The 15,716-nt window shown below is 34.4% G+C and overlaps 1 protein-coding gene across 1 annotated transcript; it reads right to left on the bottom strand.

Moving 5' to 3' along the window:
* Positions 1-1,951: 1,951 nt before the first annotated feature.
* On the bottom strand, positions 1,952-15,494 carry arhgap19 (Rho GTPase activating protein 19). Its single transcript, XM_079891508.1, has 11 exons — positions 15,414-15,494; positions 13,288-13,562; positions 10,457-10,537; positions 8,964-9,173; positions 8,660-8,886; positions 8,496-8,582; positions 6,579-6,644; positions 6,226-6,402; positions 5,042-5,140; positions 4,759-4,861; positions 1,952-3,808 (listed from the first exon to the last, which is right to left on the bottom strand). The coding sequence occupies exons 1-10, from the start codon at positions 15,455-15,457 to the stop codon at positions 4,769-4,771; spliced, it is 1,359 nt and encodes a 452-aa protein (XP_079747634.1). The 5' UTR covers positions 15,458-15,494; the 3' UTR covers positions 1,952-3,808; positions 4,759-4,768.
* Between the last annotated feature and the right edge of the window lie 222 nt (positions 15,495-15,716).

The following is a 15,716-nucleotide window of genomic DNA, read 5'->3' as shown; positions in this document are numbered from 1 at the left end:
GAGAGATAGAGTGTACATGACCATGTGTGTTCATGGGATTTCTGTGTTGAAGGGATGTGCTATGTGCTTGTAGTACTTCACAGCAAAGGAGGTGGAAAGAGAAAGAAGGAGAGATAGGAGAAGAGAGCTCCTTCCCTTGCAGGATGCCATGGGCGGGTGTTTCTGGCAACTGCATAGTATCGGTTCTCTCCATCTTCTACAAAAGATAAGAAAAAGGCAAAAAGTTTAAGTCACTTAGTGGTGGACTGGCTCCCTTTAAGTATGGTATTCACATTGTAAAACTAATCCTAAATGTCTACAACTTCAGTAATTTCAAAAGTAAAATTAAAAAAATCAAGTGAATAGTAATATTCACACTATTAAACCAACAAACCAGAGGACTCTACTCACTCCTGTTACTTTTATCAGTCCTGTTATTTTCATGAGTAACAGGACAGAGAGTAACAGGATTGAGTTTCTACGCAAAAAAATTGCAAATACATTACAAATTGCCATATGGCGTACATGTTAATAGCATAAGGACACTGAGCAAATTCTAGTGACTTACCTAAAGTTAATATTTTTTTAAATAAATAATTAACATTGAAGGCATAATTTAGGTAACAGGACAATATGTTTAGATTGACCTTCTCAGTCGTAGTTACAATTTCAGAAAATATACAGAAATTAAAATGAGAGGACTTACTGTTGGTCTTCTCATGGCCTGCATACGATCCAGATGATGCAACTTCCTGTTGAAAATGTCTAACAGGGTAACAGGACTGAGTGGAAACCTGAGGACAGGACTAAAGACGTATTTTATATGACGTATTATTGATTTCTTATGGAAAACATATTTAAAGCATAGATGGGATATGAAGTAAATTTTGATTTTAGAAAGATTTAATTATATTTCATAGTAAAGTTTAGGTTTAGATAGTGGAGACATAACAAATGCAATTTTTTTAGTGTTCTTGGTAGTTTTTATTAATGTTTTAAATATCATATTTTAAATTTGCATTTAGATTAATGTTCAGGACACTTTGCTTAATAATAAAGTGTATTTTATACTTTAATACATAAACAATTTCTAAAATGTTTAAAATGTAATCAATCGAGAAATATCTATAATATTCAAACAAAACTTTCAACATTACATAAAGGCTTGTCTTATTTGCATTGTTTGATGAAAATATAAATCAACCATTTAGTAAACTAGACAAGTAAACTGGTAAAATGTAGGCTACTTTTAACGATATAGAGCAAATCAGACATTTTTCTGAAAGCAAACCTGATAGTTAAAGCCCGTTTACCAAAGACCGAGTATGAAATCATTTTGATTAATATTAACTAAGCCTCCACCTGATGAAAATTATCTTCAAATTCTCCTGCAGTAAGGGAAATAACCGATGATGAAAAGAAAAGGTTGAAAATGACTAAACTGTTCCGATAGCCTACCTCACCACAAACTGCTTGCCAAAGCGAGTGCATTTATTTAGGACAGTCGCCGCTCAGGGAATCTGATCATTTATCTCTGACAGCGGAAATCTTTTAGTTGTGTTTTTTAAATTACTTCAGGTATATTTGTGATGATTACTAATACAAACCAAGCGACAATCGTGATCCAATCATATTTCTGTCAGCAGCGCAAGTGCCGGTTATGAGTTGAGCTCCAGTGACCTCTAGTGGAGAGCCCTGGAACTGCTATCTATCTATCTATCTATCTATCTATCTATCTATCTATCTATCTATCTATCTATCTATCTATCTATCTATCTATTCATCCATCTATCCACATATCTATCTATCTATCCATCCATCTATCCACATATCTATCTATCCATCCATCCATCTATCTATCTATCTATCCATCTATCATCTATCTATCTATCTATCCATCCATCCATCTATCTATCCATCCATCCATCCATCTATCTATCAAGTCGTACAGAAAAAGAAAACGAAACAAGTTACAATTCAGCTGGTAAAAGTTTTAATTAAAAAAAATGAAATATACAGAAGCACCCATTATTACAGCCGATCACGTACAAAAAAACAAATGTTTCACAGATCACATAGATTTTTTTTAAAAATCCTCCAGTTTTAACTACTGTAACATTAAAAAGTCAAAAAAGAGGAAAATATATACCTTTTAATTTGAAAGTGTAAAAAAAAGAAGAAGTGGTTTATGCCAAATCAATGAATTTCCCAGTTTGTTACATAACATTTTTCAGTAGATGCCAAAACCTGCCCAACTTCCACATCTCTCCCCCCCCCCCACACACACACACAATAATTACACAAAACATCCCATTTAACAATTACACAATGCAAATGATACATTTTTGGCACCTACAAGCAAAAACTGAAAATAAAAATAGACATCGAGCGCTAAAAAACACTTTAAGAACTGCTTCTTACTGTGAAAAGTTGTTCAAATTTCTACATTTGTAAACGTCCATCATCAGCACCCTACATTAAACTTCACACAGCTTGTACCATGTTAAAAGATGGGCTTGTGTAGTTTATTTACCGGTGTTATTCCAAACATTTTAAGAGACAGTTCACCCAAAAATGGAAATTCTGTCATCATTTACTCGCCCTAAAGTCGTTCAAAACCTGTATGATATTGAAGAATGTAGGGAATTAAAACAGTTTCTGGCCCTAATTGACTTCCATAATATATCAATTAGTAGTATAGTCAATTAGGGCCAGAAATAGATAAATGACAGAATTTCCATTTTGGGGTGAACTGTCTCTTTTGCAACATTTTAGGCTTAAAATACAGATTTTGGAAAGCCATATTTGTGTATTAAAATGGCAAATACAAATAAAAATGAGTAATTCAGCAGTTACAATGTGGGAATGTACATCTGTTATCACATCTATATGTAAGGAAGTGACATCACAGCACTTTGAGGAGTAACACATGACAGGATCAAAGCCAAACCAGCATTACCAGTAATTCCTTCCACAACATCCTTTAATTCCCACAGATCCAAGCGCAAACTTACACACGGCACATTCCCGCTGATCAAATCACAGCCCCAATTACCATCCTTCCCATAATCCCACACTCCTAACTTACACAAACCTTCAAAAACACATCACAAAGACCCCTGACACGCAACAAACCCCCAGGAATAAAACGTAACAGCTTTTCATTGAGAAACGTGACTGCTTCGTGCACTTCTCACCATATGAATTATGAAAAATCACTAAATATTGTACAAAAATGCATCAATCTCCTCAAATTGCATGGAAAACTGCTGATGATTTACAACAAAAAAGGTTTAAAATAAATCACAGTTGTCCTGTTCCAGTCACAAAATGTCATATTTCGAATGTTCACAGTGTTATTAAGACAATTATATATATATATGTAAACAAATACCAGTTGCTGTAAATAACAGTAATGCAATTTTGTGAGTAAATGTTGTCAATCGTTCTCTTGACGTTTGATTACAGCATGGAGTGTGTGATTACCGTACGGCACAGATATCAGCACACATTTCCACACACACATATATTTACACATATACAGACTGCAAATAAATGAGCTCAAAGAGCAAGTGTTATCACGGGTCAGTTGGAAACTCCCAGTGTAACTGACTAGTGGTTTACCCATGCACACCTGATGAAACGGTTCAAAACTCTGCAGCGGATTAAAAAAAAAAGAAGAAAAAAAGTGTCACATTAAATGAAAATTAGTCCCAACATTTAGTATGTTAAAACAATTCAGAATATAAAAATATAAATAAAATAATTAGGATAAAACTATCTCCTCTGGTTGTTTAGGATGAAGTCTTCTGTTCGGGCTGAATTCACACTACACACAAAAACAACACAGTTACATAGATATTACCTTTAGAACCAATTCACACATGTGAAATAAATAATTAAAACAAAATAAATAAATATCACTTGTGAAATAAAACAAAAACAAAGCAAATTAAAAAAAATGACACTTTAAAAAAAAAATAATTTAAACAAAAATGGATAAATATATGGAAGCTTGTTTCCGCCACTGAATAATAAATAAATAAATAATAATTGCGACTTTATATCACGCAATTCTGACTTTATAACACATAATTGCGAGTTTATATCAATGAATTGTGACTTTTTTTCTCACAATTGCGATATATGAAGTCAGAATTGTGAGATATAAAGTCGCAATTCTGAGTTATAAAGTCGCAATTCTGAGATATAAAGTCAGAATTCATTGATATAAACTCGCAATTATGTGTTATAAAGTCAGAATTGCGTGATATAAACTCGCAATTGTGAGATAAAAAGTCACAATTATCTTTTAAAATGTTTTATTTTGTGGCGGAAACAAGCTTCCATATAAATATCACTAAAACAAAGCAAAAAATAAAATAAAAATTAGAACAAAAAAACAAATACAAATAAATTACACTTTAAATAAAAAATAAATAAAAAAAATCTTTTGAAAAAGAAAAAAGAAAATAAAATAAGTAAAAAAGTAAAACAAACAAGACGTGAACAAAAGGAGAAAAAAAAAGGAAAAAAATCATACAGCAAAAATAAATAAATATATGTAACTTTTGAAATAAAACAAAGAAAATAGAACTAATTTCACACCTTATGTTTTGTTGAAAAACAAAACACAAATAAAAAATAAAACAAAAACAACTAAACAAACAAGTAAATAAATAAATAAAACATTTTGGGGAAAAAACAAAAACAAAAAAACAAAAACAAAACCAAATGTCCAAATAAATAGAGAGTCAGTGTCAGTGTTTAGGTGCTCACCTCCTCCTCCTCAGCTCTCTGTCCCACAGCTGAGGTTCTCCTTCCCCGGAGGAGTCACTCGCCCTCTCCTGTCCCCCGCAGGCTGGCTCCCCAAAACCTTCCTCTGCGTTTAAACACAGCAGCATTCATCACACACCCGTCTCACACACTCTTTCAAGCGCTGGATTGGTGGGTTTGTTACAGTGTGACTTTATAGTACAATCCCTTTAAACTAGCAAAGCTTGTATGGCTTTGAGTTAGAGAACACATGGTGTGTGTGTGTGTGTGGAGAGAGTGATCTGACCTTGATGAGACCGCCGAAGGAGCGCGAGCGTGTGTGTTTTTTACTGGTCGGAGTGGTGTTCTCACTGGCAGGAGTCACGGGGGTCGACTGCTTGCCGAGCTGAAAGCAGATCACAGCAGACGTGTGCTAGCAGAATCAAAAACACATTTCTTCAAACATGCACAATAAATGAAAAAATGTACAATAACAGGAAAAAACACCTCTGTTGCTATTAGTATCATAATAATAATAATCAACAACAAGAAGCATGATTTGTTTTCAAATAAATCACAAATTATAAATAAATCACTACTTATAGCAAAAAAAAAAAATGTCCTATAATAATAGCATGATCTACTTTACTTTTCAAAAAACAAACAAACATATAATTAATAATAATAATAATAATAATAATAATAATATTGATGAATTATATTGTTTGGTTTTAAAATTATTATTGCAAAAATGCATGCTAACAGAATAAAAAGTGCCATCTCAAGGAATCTGCTGCCATAAGTATAATATTAATACGTATTATTATCTTAATAGTGTTAATAATGATAATAATGATAATAATAGGCACAATTTCTTTCTTTTTTATAAATCACAAAATAACTAAAACAAAAATGTACACTAACAAAATAAAACTGATAGTCACCTCAAGGGCTCTGCTGCCATTACTATAATATTATTATTATTAGTATAAATAAGTATACATTTGTCCCTCTCTGAGCCTCTTCATTTTTGGGTCCCATCTGGTACCTTTGTGGTCAAAAGTGACCGAAGCGTTGAAATGTAAAAAAAAATCAGGAAAATCAATGTAATATATATATATATATATATATATATATATATATATATATATATATATTTTTTTTTTTTTTTTTTTTTTTTTTTTTTTTTCAGTAATTATTTTTATCATTTAGAATTATATGATACCATGCAATATTTATAAGCTATGGTTTTAAATACAATTCCCTACATTTTTCAATAAATGCAAAATTTCTGATTAAAATAGAGAGACCGACTTTAAAACCATTCAAATTTTTACAGCAAAAATGTATAATATATATATAATACAACTAATAATAAAAGCAACCTCAAAGGCGTTCTATAATGCTAATAAAAATCACAATTTAGCTATTTGTAATAAACCAGATCAACCCACTCCCAGAAGGCATGAAGCCGGAGCCGTGCGCTCTCACCTGTCGGATGAGTTTCTTCTTCTTGGCGGAGTGTGGCATGTTGTCGGTGACGTGTCGATAGAGCTCTCGGAGCGCCTCTTCTGTGTGGTTCTCCGAGTCCAACCCCACTGGTGCTCCGCTCCTCTTACACGCCGTCACCAGAGGAGACACGCTGACCGCCAGCAGCTCCAGATCATCCTACAGCCAGAGAGACGAACATCATCTCACTCACAGCTCGCTTATTTACAGGAGTGACTGAACTGCAGTCTAGAAGCGAACTCACACCAGTGCATTTATAGGACTGACAGTGTGAACGCAGCCATGGCTCAATCAGGGCTTAGATTGGCTTTAGGAGGAGCATAAACGGCACAAACCTTGGAGTGAATCATTTTGGTGTTGGCGAACTGAAGTCTGGCGTGTTCCCGCAGATACGCTGGTGCCTTGACATGAGAGAAGACAACAGAAACCCGTTTCATTTCACACATAAACATCACTTAAACGTCACGGCAGTGGTTTTTTTGCTAACTAAACCTGTTAAAAATTGTCTTCAAGAATTGAAATAAAGCTGGAAAAAAAGAGATTTTTCAACTTAAACTAGTCAAGGCTCGACTTTAACGCTTGTCCCGGACAAGTGGATTTTTTTAATCCAAAAGAAACGCAGTTATCGTACTGCGGTAAAACATTCAAAATGTGGAGTTTTCACATTTAAAACATGTGATAAAGTTAAGCAACATCACATGACCAAGAGTGCCGTTTTCCTGAATACCATCACGAGTGAAAATGTGACACTGATTTCATATGACCGTTTTTCATATGACCGCTCTAAAAACAAGTAGTTAATATTAGTAATAGGGCTGGGTATTGACACAAATTTCACAATTCGATTCGATTTCGATTCACAAGCTTGCAATTCGATTCGATTTCGATTCGATTCAATATCGATTATTTTGGATATCAGGTACAATACATTGCAAATTTTCTCAAGGAAAACAAATCTCTTAACTATTATTGTAACTGGGAGTTAGTTGTAGCCTATAAGCTTCATTAGCCTACTATAATATTGAAGGTAAAAATTTACTGATTTGTATACAAACACTTAAAATACACTTTTATTTATTTTTATAATAATAAAGTTATTTGAAATTATATAAAAATTTAAATGGTGGCTGTCATAATTTTTTTCCAGATTTATTCAAACATGCATTGTGCATATATTTAACAAAATGCTCCTCTCTAGAGTTAATTTTTCCAGCTGACTAACGAGTTTATGGTCGCTGGATATGTTTTTTCTGAGGTAAATGTGACGTTACATGACATTGTTTACTAACGTCTTTGCACGGTTGAAACACTGATTGAGCGATTCCATGTCACATGATACGGACTTCGATAAGTTGTACTCTATCTTTTAACACACTTTCAGATGCTCATTCATGTTTATTTCGTGCTGTAACTGGTATTATTAAGGCGGAAGTGTTGCTTCCATTGCTTCTCTTGAGCTGAGCTGCGCCGGAGCGATCTCACGCCACAGCGCCAAAATGGTAATTATGTTTTTGAATTTCGTAAGAAAATGGACGTAATTTGAAATCTGAGACTTTGTTTCATATAAATAATAAAAGATTATTGCGATTTATTGGATGGGATGCGCGCAACAATGTTCCATTCATTCATCAACTGAAAACAGGATGACTAATCGATTCTTGGTATTTAAGAATCGATATTGTTTCGTAAAAATGAGAAACGATTAAAATCGAGAAATCGATATTTTTTACCCAGCCCTAATTAGTAACTTACATTTTAGACGCAATATTGGCTGTTTTTGTTCTATTTCAGCAGCGAAAATAGTTCACAGCAGAACCGTCGCGCATTCACCGCGTTTCCAATGAAGCGCTTATTGCCACGGCATCACTTCTAATGCAAGTTGTTCAATTTATTAAATATTACAGAAAAGTTTTTAACAGTTTTGGTTAACGATAATAAACCAGACGAACAAAATTTTAAATATTTCCTTGGCAACTAACTGAACTAAATATGTTTATGCTTAAGTACTAAAATGGATAAACAAAAATAAAAATAAATTAAAGCTAAATAGAAATATTTAAAAAAATATATATATATATAAAAGTGACAAAAGCACATAACAACAACAAAAAAACTCAAATTAAAATAAAGTGAAAATATTAAAAGGATCATTCAAATGATGAACAAAAACTATAATAGATATATAAATAGTACTAAAAATAATAATATTGTATCAGATAAAAAGGCTGCATTTGGAAAAGAGGATGAAGTACCCGAAAGATCTTCTGTGAGTGTTTGATGAGAAAAGCCATGCCGCTGTTCAGCTTCTTCAGGTTCTCCTGAAGGTCACTGGCATTCATCTGCAGAAAGCAACACATGAAACATGACGTTTGATTGGACGTTTAACAACTTTAAATAAAGGAAACCAACGCCATACGTTCTTGGGCCAGATGACGTGTGGGGCGAACATGAGTGCGAGGTTGTGCGCAGACATCTTGTTCTTGTCCTGTTGTTTGGCGGTGTGATAGAGCAGGTCCAGCAGGAGCTTGAGGAGCGTTCGGTTAGCCGTGGGCAGCAGGAGCAGGAGCAGCTGCAGCGCCTCGATCTGACGCTCCTTATCCGGCACACTCGTCTTATTCCCTCGCTCGTCGAACAGGTTCAGCTCTGCAGAGAAGAGCAGATGGAGCTCCGTCAGGAAGTGTGAGGGGAGCGTGAGTGAGGTGTTGGGGAAGCGGACGGACCTGTGATCTTCAGGTGAGCGTGTAGGTGTCGCTGCGTCAGCAGGGGCTCGGGCAGTTCTCCCAGAAAGCCTTTGAGGAGCGTGGCCACGTCATTGGGATGGAAGTCACCGGAGGCGAAGTCAATGTCGGCCCCCCCGTTGAGCTGCTCCCTCAACGTCTGCTGTCTCAGGCTGTTCCCAGGGACCCGGAAGAGACCCTCGACGTGCAGATCTGCAGGAAAACAACCAGCCCGAACGGCTCAGTTTATTGGGCTGCACGACATTGGAAAAGACGGACACTGCAATATTTTGATTTTCTGCGATATACTGTATAAGCGATATGAAAACAATTTCACCAGATGATTTATTTCAGTGAAATGAGTGTACTATATTTTGGGTCAATAGCATTTTTATGATACTAAATTATATTTATGCAGTAGTTATAATGCATTCGCATTTTGAGCATATACCTGAAAATTGTCATACATTTTTAGAGCACAGATTTAAGTTTGGTCTCTTTTCAAAGAAGACACTTTAAGAAGGCAGATTATTGCTTAAGTGAATAGTTAAAAAAAAAAAGTTAAACAAGTTTCATTTTATAGTTATGAAAAATACAAAAAAAAAAAAAAATACTATTTTCAGTTTTAATATGAAATATATATATTTTTCAAAACATTTATTAGTCTAAAACTGTGAGAAATCCAAAGCCATAAATCTAAACAAGTTGTGTTCCAGATTTGAGGATGATATCTCAAAAAATAATTAGCTTTCAGTAAGATTTTGTTTCCAATGCGCTCGTTTTTGACTGCGAGGAGCACAAGTGTGACTAATTTTTTCATAGCATAGCAAGTGCCAAAACATTTACCAAATTTCATATCATTCCGATGAAGCAAAAAAATTGTAAAAAAAAAAACACTAAATGTAAACAAACGACAGAAGAGGAAATAACGTACATAGCTCTATTCAGAAAGAATAAATAATGATTTTGTAGGGCAGTGCATCAGCATAGAAGAAGAAAAACTAGGGCTGCACGATTATGACACGTCGATTATTTCCCTTAATTGCTAGATATTCTTATTAATTTATAATAAAACTCTTTTGTGGGAGGCGACTACATGTCGTATTCTTTAGATAGATTAAGCATCCAAACCTAAAAAGTTGCTATGGTTGCCAGCTATGTCAATCATCGCAATTTTGTCTCAGAGTTAATTGTTATTTCAGACTTCTCTTGTAGTTCAGTCGAGGAAAATTAAAACCGTACGAGTTTTTCTTTTGTATCAAGCAGCAAAAAAGTTGAAGCACGGCGTGTTTGAGTTCATTTGCCTTACTTGACATTGCACATGCAGCGATTTAACTATGCGCACATTTGTTGCTATTCAGTGTAACTCCACAAGCAAATCCTTTGAAAAGCAAGAATCAACGCAATCAGGAATTTCAAGTAAGAGCAAGAAATGTGGGGCGTAATTTCACTAACATGACCGGACCATTGTTCTTGATTAAATATCCTGGACTTACTTTTGCTGAGGTACATGATGAGTTGATATATGTGGGCTATTCCTTCCTCCGTGAGGGGCATGCCAAACACAACACCTTTATCTGCGAGACAAAGAAAAGATTTTTTACAATGAAACCTCTCTCCAATAATAAACATCTCCAATCATTGTTCTTTTAGCTTGCTCACTTTGAAGGCAATATTCCATGTATAAATTATACTTTATTTGTTGTAAAAACGGCTAAATAAATAATAAATTTGACATCAAAATGTTTCTATTCATAAACTTAACTTTACTTAGTCTGAAGGGGGGAAATATGCTGTCAGCTTAATACAAAATAAATATATTCCTGAAAATATTTTAATAATTTGCATTGTCTTCAGTGCAATTACTATGGAAGCTTGTTTCCGCCACCGAATAATAAATAAATAATAATAATTGCGACTTTTTATCTCACAATTGCGAGATATGAAGTCAGAATTGTGAGAAATAAAGTCGCAATTCTGAGAAATAAAGTCGCAACTGCGAGATATGAAGTCGCAATTGTGAGAAATAAAGTCTCAATTCTGAGAAATAAAGTCGCAATTCTGAGAAATAAAGTCGCAATTCTGAGAAATAAAGTCGCAATTCTGAGAAATAAAGTCGCAATTGCGAGATATAAAGTCGCAATTCTGAGAAATAAAGTCGCAATTGGGAGATATAAAGTCGCAATTCTGAGAAATAAAGTCGCAATTGCGAGATATAAAGTCGCAATTCTGAGATATAAAGTCGCAATTGTGAGATATAAAGTCGCAATTCTGAGAAATAAAGTCGCAATTGCGAGATATAAAGTCGCAATTCTGAGAAATAAAGTCGCAATTGCGAGATATAAAGTCAGAATTGCATGATATAAAGTCGCAAAAGCGTGTTATAAAGTCAGAATTGTGAGATACGAACTATTCTGAGGTGAAAAAAAAAAAGTCCGTCTTTTTTTTCCTTAGAATTGGACTTTATATCTCACAATTGTGAGAAAAGATGTCAGAATTGCGAGATATAAACTCGCAATTATGTGTTATAAAGTCAGAATTGCGTGATATAAACTCGCAATTGCGAGAAAACAAGTCAGAATTCTGACTTTATAACACGCAATTCTGACTTTATAACACGCAATTGCGAGTTTATATCTCGCAATTCTGACTTTATATCTCGCAATTCTGAGAAATAAAGTCAGAATTGCGAGATGTAAACTCGCAATTGTGAGATAAAAAGTCGCAATTATCTTTCAAAATGTTTTATTTTGTGGCAGAAACAAGCTTCCATAAATTACAGAGGGATTTCAATATATAATGAAATTATTATTATTGAATATTGCAATAAATAATAAAAGCAAAATGAAATGCATACATAAATAAGGCCTGAAATACTTTCACTTAAAATGTTAAATACTCATTTAATGATAAACCTAATGAATTATGAAATTAAATATACCTTGAAAATAAATGTAATGTATTTATTTATGTAAAATGCCAAATTTATGCATCATGTTGTTTTTCATGTCAAGGGTCCACTACGGTTATTGAAAGAAGTCTGTCTCTTCTGTTTACCGAGGCTTTATTTAATAAAAATATACTGTAATATTCTGAGGGCCTTAGAGGACAAAACTGTGAAGCTTTCGAGCACAGACTTAATATTGGTCTCATTTTAAAGAGGAAGAGGTTTAAAAAGTAAGAGGTTTAAGTTTATGAACATTATTTTAATATAAAATATATATTTAGTAAAACATGCTGAACTCAAAAACTGCTACAAAATCAAAGCCACAAATCTAAACAAATCATGTTTAAAATCTGAGGTTTATATCCAAAAAAAAAAAAAAAAGAAGCTTTTAGAAAGATTTTGTTTGGGTGCAGAACCAAACTTTTTTCCATTAGATGCCAGCAAGATTTGTCATTTCATTTGCTGTACAACAGATTTTATTCTCTCTCAAATATTACACACACACACAATTATTTTAGTACACACATACACCACACTCAGACATCCATACCAACACACCTACACACTTATAGCTGCATAATTTATCCAATTGGCTCTATTATACACAGAAGAAGAAAACAGGAAAATAGAGAGTATTTGTTTTATAAGCCAAAACTGAGAAAATGACGCCATCTTGTAAAAAAAAAAATAGTGAAGGTTTCCATTTTGAAGCTTTGCCAACAGAATGAGGGCCTATTAACTATTAATATAAGAGTGCATAATTTTTGCATCACTTTCAATGGGGACATTTTATTCCTTAAGGTCCTAAGTGGAACTATTTTGTGTACCTAGTGTAAAACAGATTTATGAGAGGAAATGAGGGTGAAATAGTAAAATTCCAATAAAAATACACACTTGTGCCAAAATGTATGCAGTTGGCTATAACACAGGCAAAATTATAAGAATGAAAAAACTGAAAAAGACAATAATGTCTTTAAGGATGCACAAGGGTTAAGATTGTATTTAGGGTCATAACTGTTGAATTACTTCTATACTAGAGTCTTCCTTTGATTTGGGAACACTGTTGGTCACACATTGAATCTAGCCGGTAATGAATCTAGAGCTGGCCGGTCAATAGCAGGAGCCGACGGCAGGAAACTAACTTGAGGAGCGATCAGAGAACTTCCCAAAACAGATGATCCAATTCTCACTCTGAAGGTTGTTCAATAGATTCAGTCAATAGAGTCTGAAGTCTTCCCGCAGAAGAATCACCGGCGCCTCCATTATGAGCTCAAAGGCATATTGGGCAATTTGTCCAACGCATGAGGAATAATTTATGCAGGCAGAAATGGAAAAAAGTTAAACAAGGAAACTAGCTACAACTCCCCAAAACCTCCTGACCTTTGCGTTTGAGGAAGTTGAAGGAGCGGAAGAAGCCTCCCGCCGCAGTGCCGTTGGGGGTCTTGGGCTCCTCGTCCAGTAGCTGTGAGAACTCGGCTCCGGGGAGGTCGAGGAGGCGCGTGATGTTGCTCAGCACCAGCTCGGTGAAGGCCTCGGGTCGCTCGTGGCGCAGCTTCTCCACGAAGAAGTCTGGGTTGAAGATGATGGGCGGCCGTCCGTCTCCACCGCCGTCCGTGTCTGACTCATGACTGTTCACAACGTTGCACACCGTGCCCCTGTGAACACACAAGCATGATTAATGACATTATGCCCATTTTTATAGTTCACCTAACTATTCAAAAAACATTAAAAATGTCATTTAAACAAACAACAACTAGGCCTGTCACAATTATGAATTTTGTTCTGACGATTAATTGTAATATAAATTAGGGATGCACCGATATGAACATTTTGGCTGATAACTCTTTATATTTGAAAGTCGATAACCGATATATTGGCTGATAAATCTAAATCTTTTATCTAAATTTTTGAGAGCCTGATTACAAAAACAAAAGTCTCACCATGTCTCAAACACAATTATAACGTTCTCATTATAATTTTATGTAGCCGATATGACAGACTTGCGCAGCACATGTTACACTTTCCTTTTTGAAGTGATTTCAATCATATTTCAAGCAAATCAAAAGGAAATATTATTTATCGGCTTTACTATAACGGACAAATGTTCTTATAGTGCCGATAACAATAACATTAAAAATGAACATATATTGGCAGATACCAATGTGTTGGCCGATATACCGTGCATCCCTAATACAAATAATTGTGATTAACAATTTTACTCTGTCACTTACAGTGTGAGCCTAATACGTGTTTGTTTACCTGGAATTGTATATAATATGATAGTAAATATTATAATAAAACAGGCCCATATAATTTACATTAAAGTTGTGGAAAATAATTATATGTATATTTACTTTTTATTAATATTTGAAAACATTTGTCACGTAGTGCTTCAAAAAAACGCAGGAAAAAACAGAAAACTTTAGTCGAGATTAATACTATCTGATAATTTAAATACAACAAGGCGATGTAAAACATTGTGCAAAGCAGCTATCCAATTTTATGATTTAATAATTAATGATATTTGTGCAAAACTTTTAAAATAGAAACATATATTTAAAAACGATTCATTCAAAGTAATTTCTTTACACTCATATATATTTAAGATGTAAGGAAAATATCATTTTTACTTGATGGTTTACATCACAATGAATTTGAACTTCAAAATGGTATAAATTGCCATGAGCGTTTCAAACTAGATTTTTTCCTTTTCTTTTGAAGGCCATTAACTGTAAATGAACATAATATAGCCTAAATTGTCCTTTTATTCAGCAAAGCTAGTGATGGAAGGAAGCCTTGAATGAAGAATCAAGAGCTTGAACTTTCAAATGACTTCAGAGCAAGTAGGCTAACGATATGATGATTCTGAGGGTTTTAATACACAAAAGACTCCATAATGACTGTATTTTAGCATAGGATGTCATTTTGTTGTCATTTTAACATAAAATGATCGGTTGTTCTTCTATAATTGGTCTTTTTCTGTAGTTGGCATTTGACTTCACCAAGCATCACCATGGTAAAACGCTTAGAAACATGTAAGAGTCTGTCTGAATCCTACTGTCAGTGTCACTTGAGTTCATTCTAGTTTCGATGGCAGTGAAAGGTACAGTGATTGTTCATCAGATGGTAATACCATGGTACTATCTATCACACCCAGAAACATTCGCATTCGTTTTGCAAAGGAATTTGCATGATTGTATACGGCTCTTCAAAGAATACCATAGCATTTTGTGTTTATGCCCATTCAAAGTTACGACTATATCGATATATGTATCTCTATAACTCTATATGTAACTACAGTAACTCAGGTTATGTGGCAGGAACCAATGTTATTTTTAGTGTTATTTGCGTTTCGTACTGTAACAGGCACAACTCATTTCGTATAAGACACTACGTTTCTACCTCAGTGCTCCTACCTAGCAGTTATTCAAAAGTCTACATATTTTATTGTATTTTCAGACTTTGTATATTAAGCGAACATTTTTTGGTAAATAAATACTGGTTACCTTCTGTCTCGTTTATTTACATCGGTGTCTTTCTCCGCGGCCATCTTTCATCTTCAGTTTGAATCCGCCGCTGCTGAGGCGTTAACCGACGCTTAATCATGATTGGGCAGTGAGGGGAGAGTGGGAGGAGCTCTGGAGCCAGGCGGGTTTTCTGAGCGCTGATTGGTCCGTTCAAATGTCCGCGGTGTGCACAACAGTTCTGGGATCAGCCATCTAAAGACAGTCTTCTGTAGCAGCCAGGAGGTTGTTATTTAAATATATAAAAAGTGACCCTTTACAATTTTATAATATTATTTTTATATT

Source organism: Squalius cephalus, assembly GCF_949319135.1.
Source record: "Squalius cephalus genome assembly, chromosome: 13".
Lineage (NCBI taxonomy): Eukaryota > Metazoa > Chordata > Actinopteri > Cypriniformes > Leuciscidae > Squalius > Squalius cephalus.
Note: the sequence above shows the minus strand (reverse complement) of the source record. Positions and strands in the feature narration are given on the sequence as shown.

Excerpts from the sequence above, each read along its gene's own strand:
- arhgap19 (XM_079891508.1), bottom strand. The coding sequence starts at position 15,457 with ATGGCCGCGGAGAAAGACACCGATGTAAATAAACGAGACAGAAG. Across the intron at positions 10,538-13,287 it reads CAACTTCCTCAAACGCAAAG|ATAAAGGTGTTGTGTTTGGC; the intron begins GTCAGGAGGTTT and ends TTTGTCTCGCAG. Across the intron at positions 9,174-10,456 it reads CATCATGTACCTCAGCAAAA|ATCTGCACGTCGAGGGTCTC; the intron begins GTAAGTCCAGGA and ends GTTTTCCTGCAG.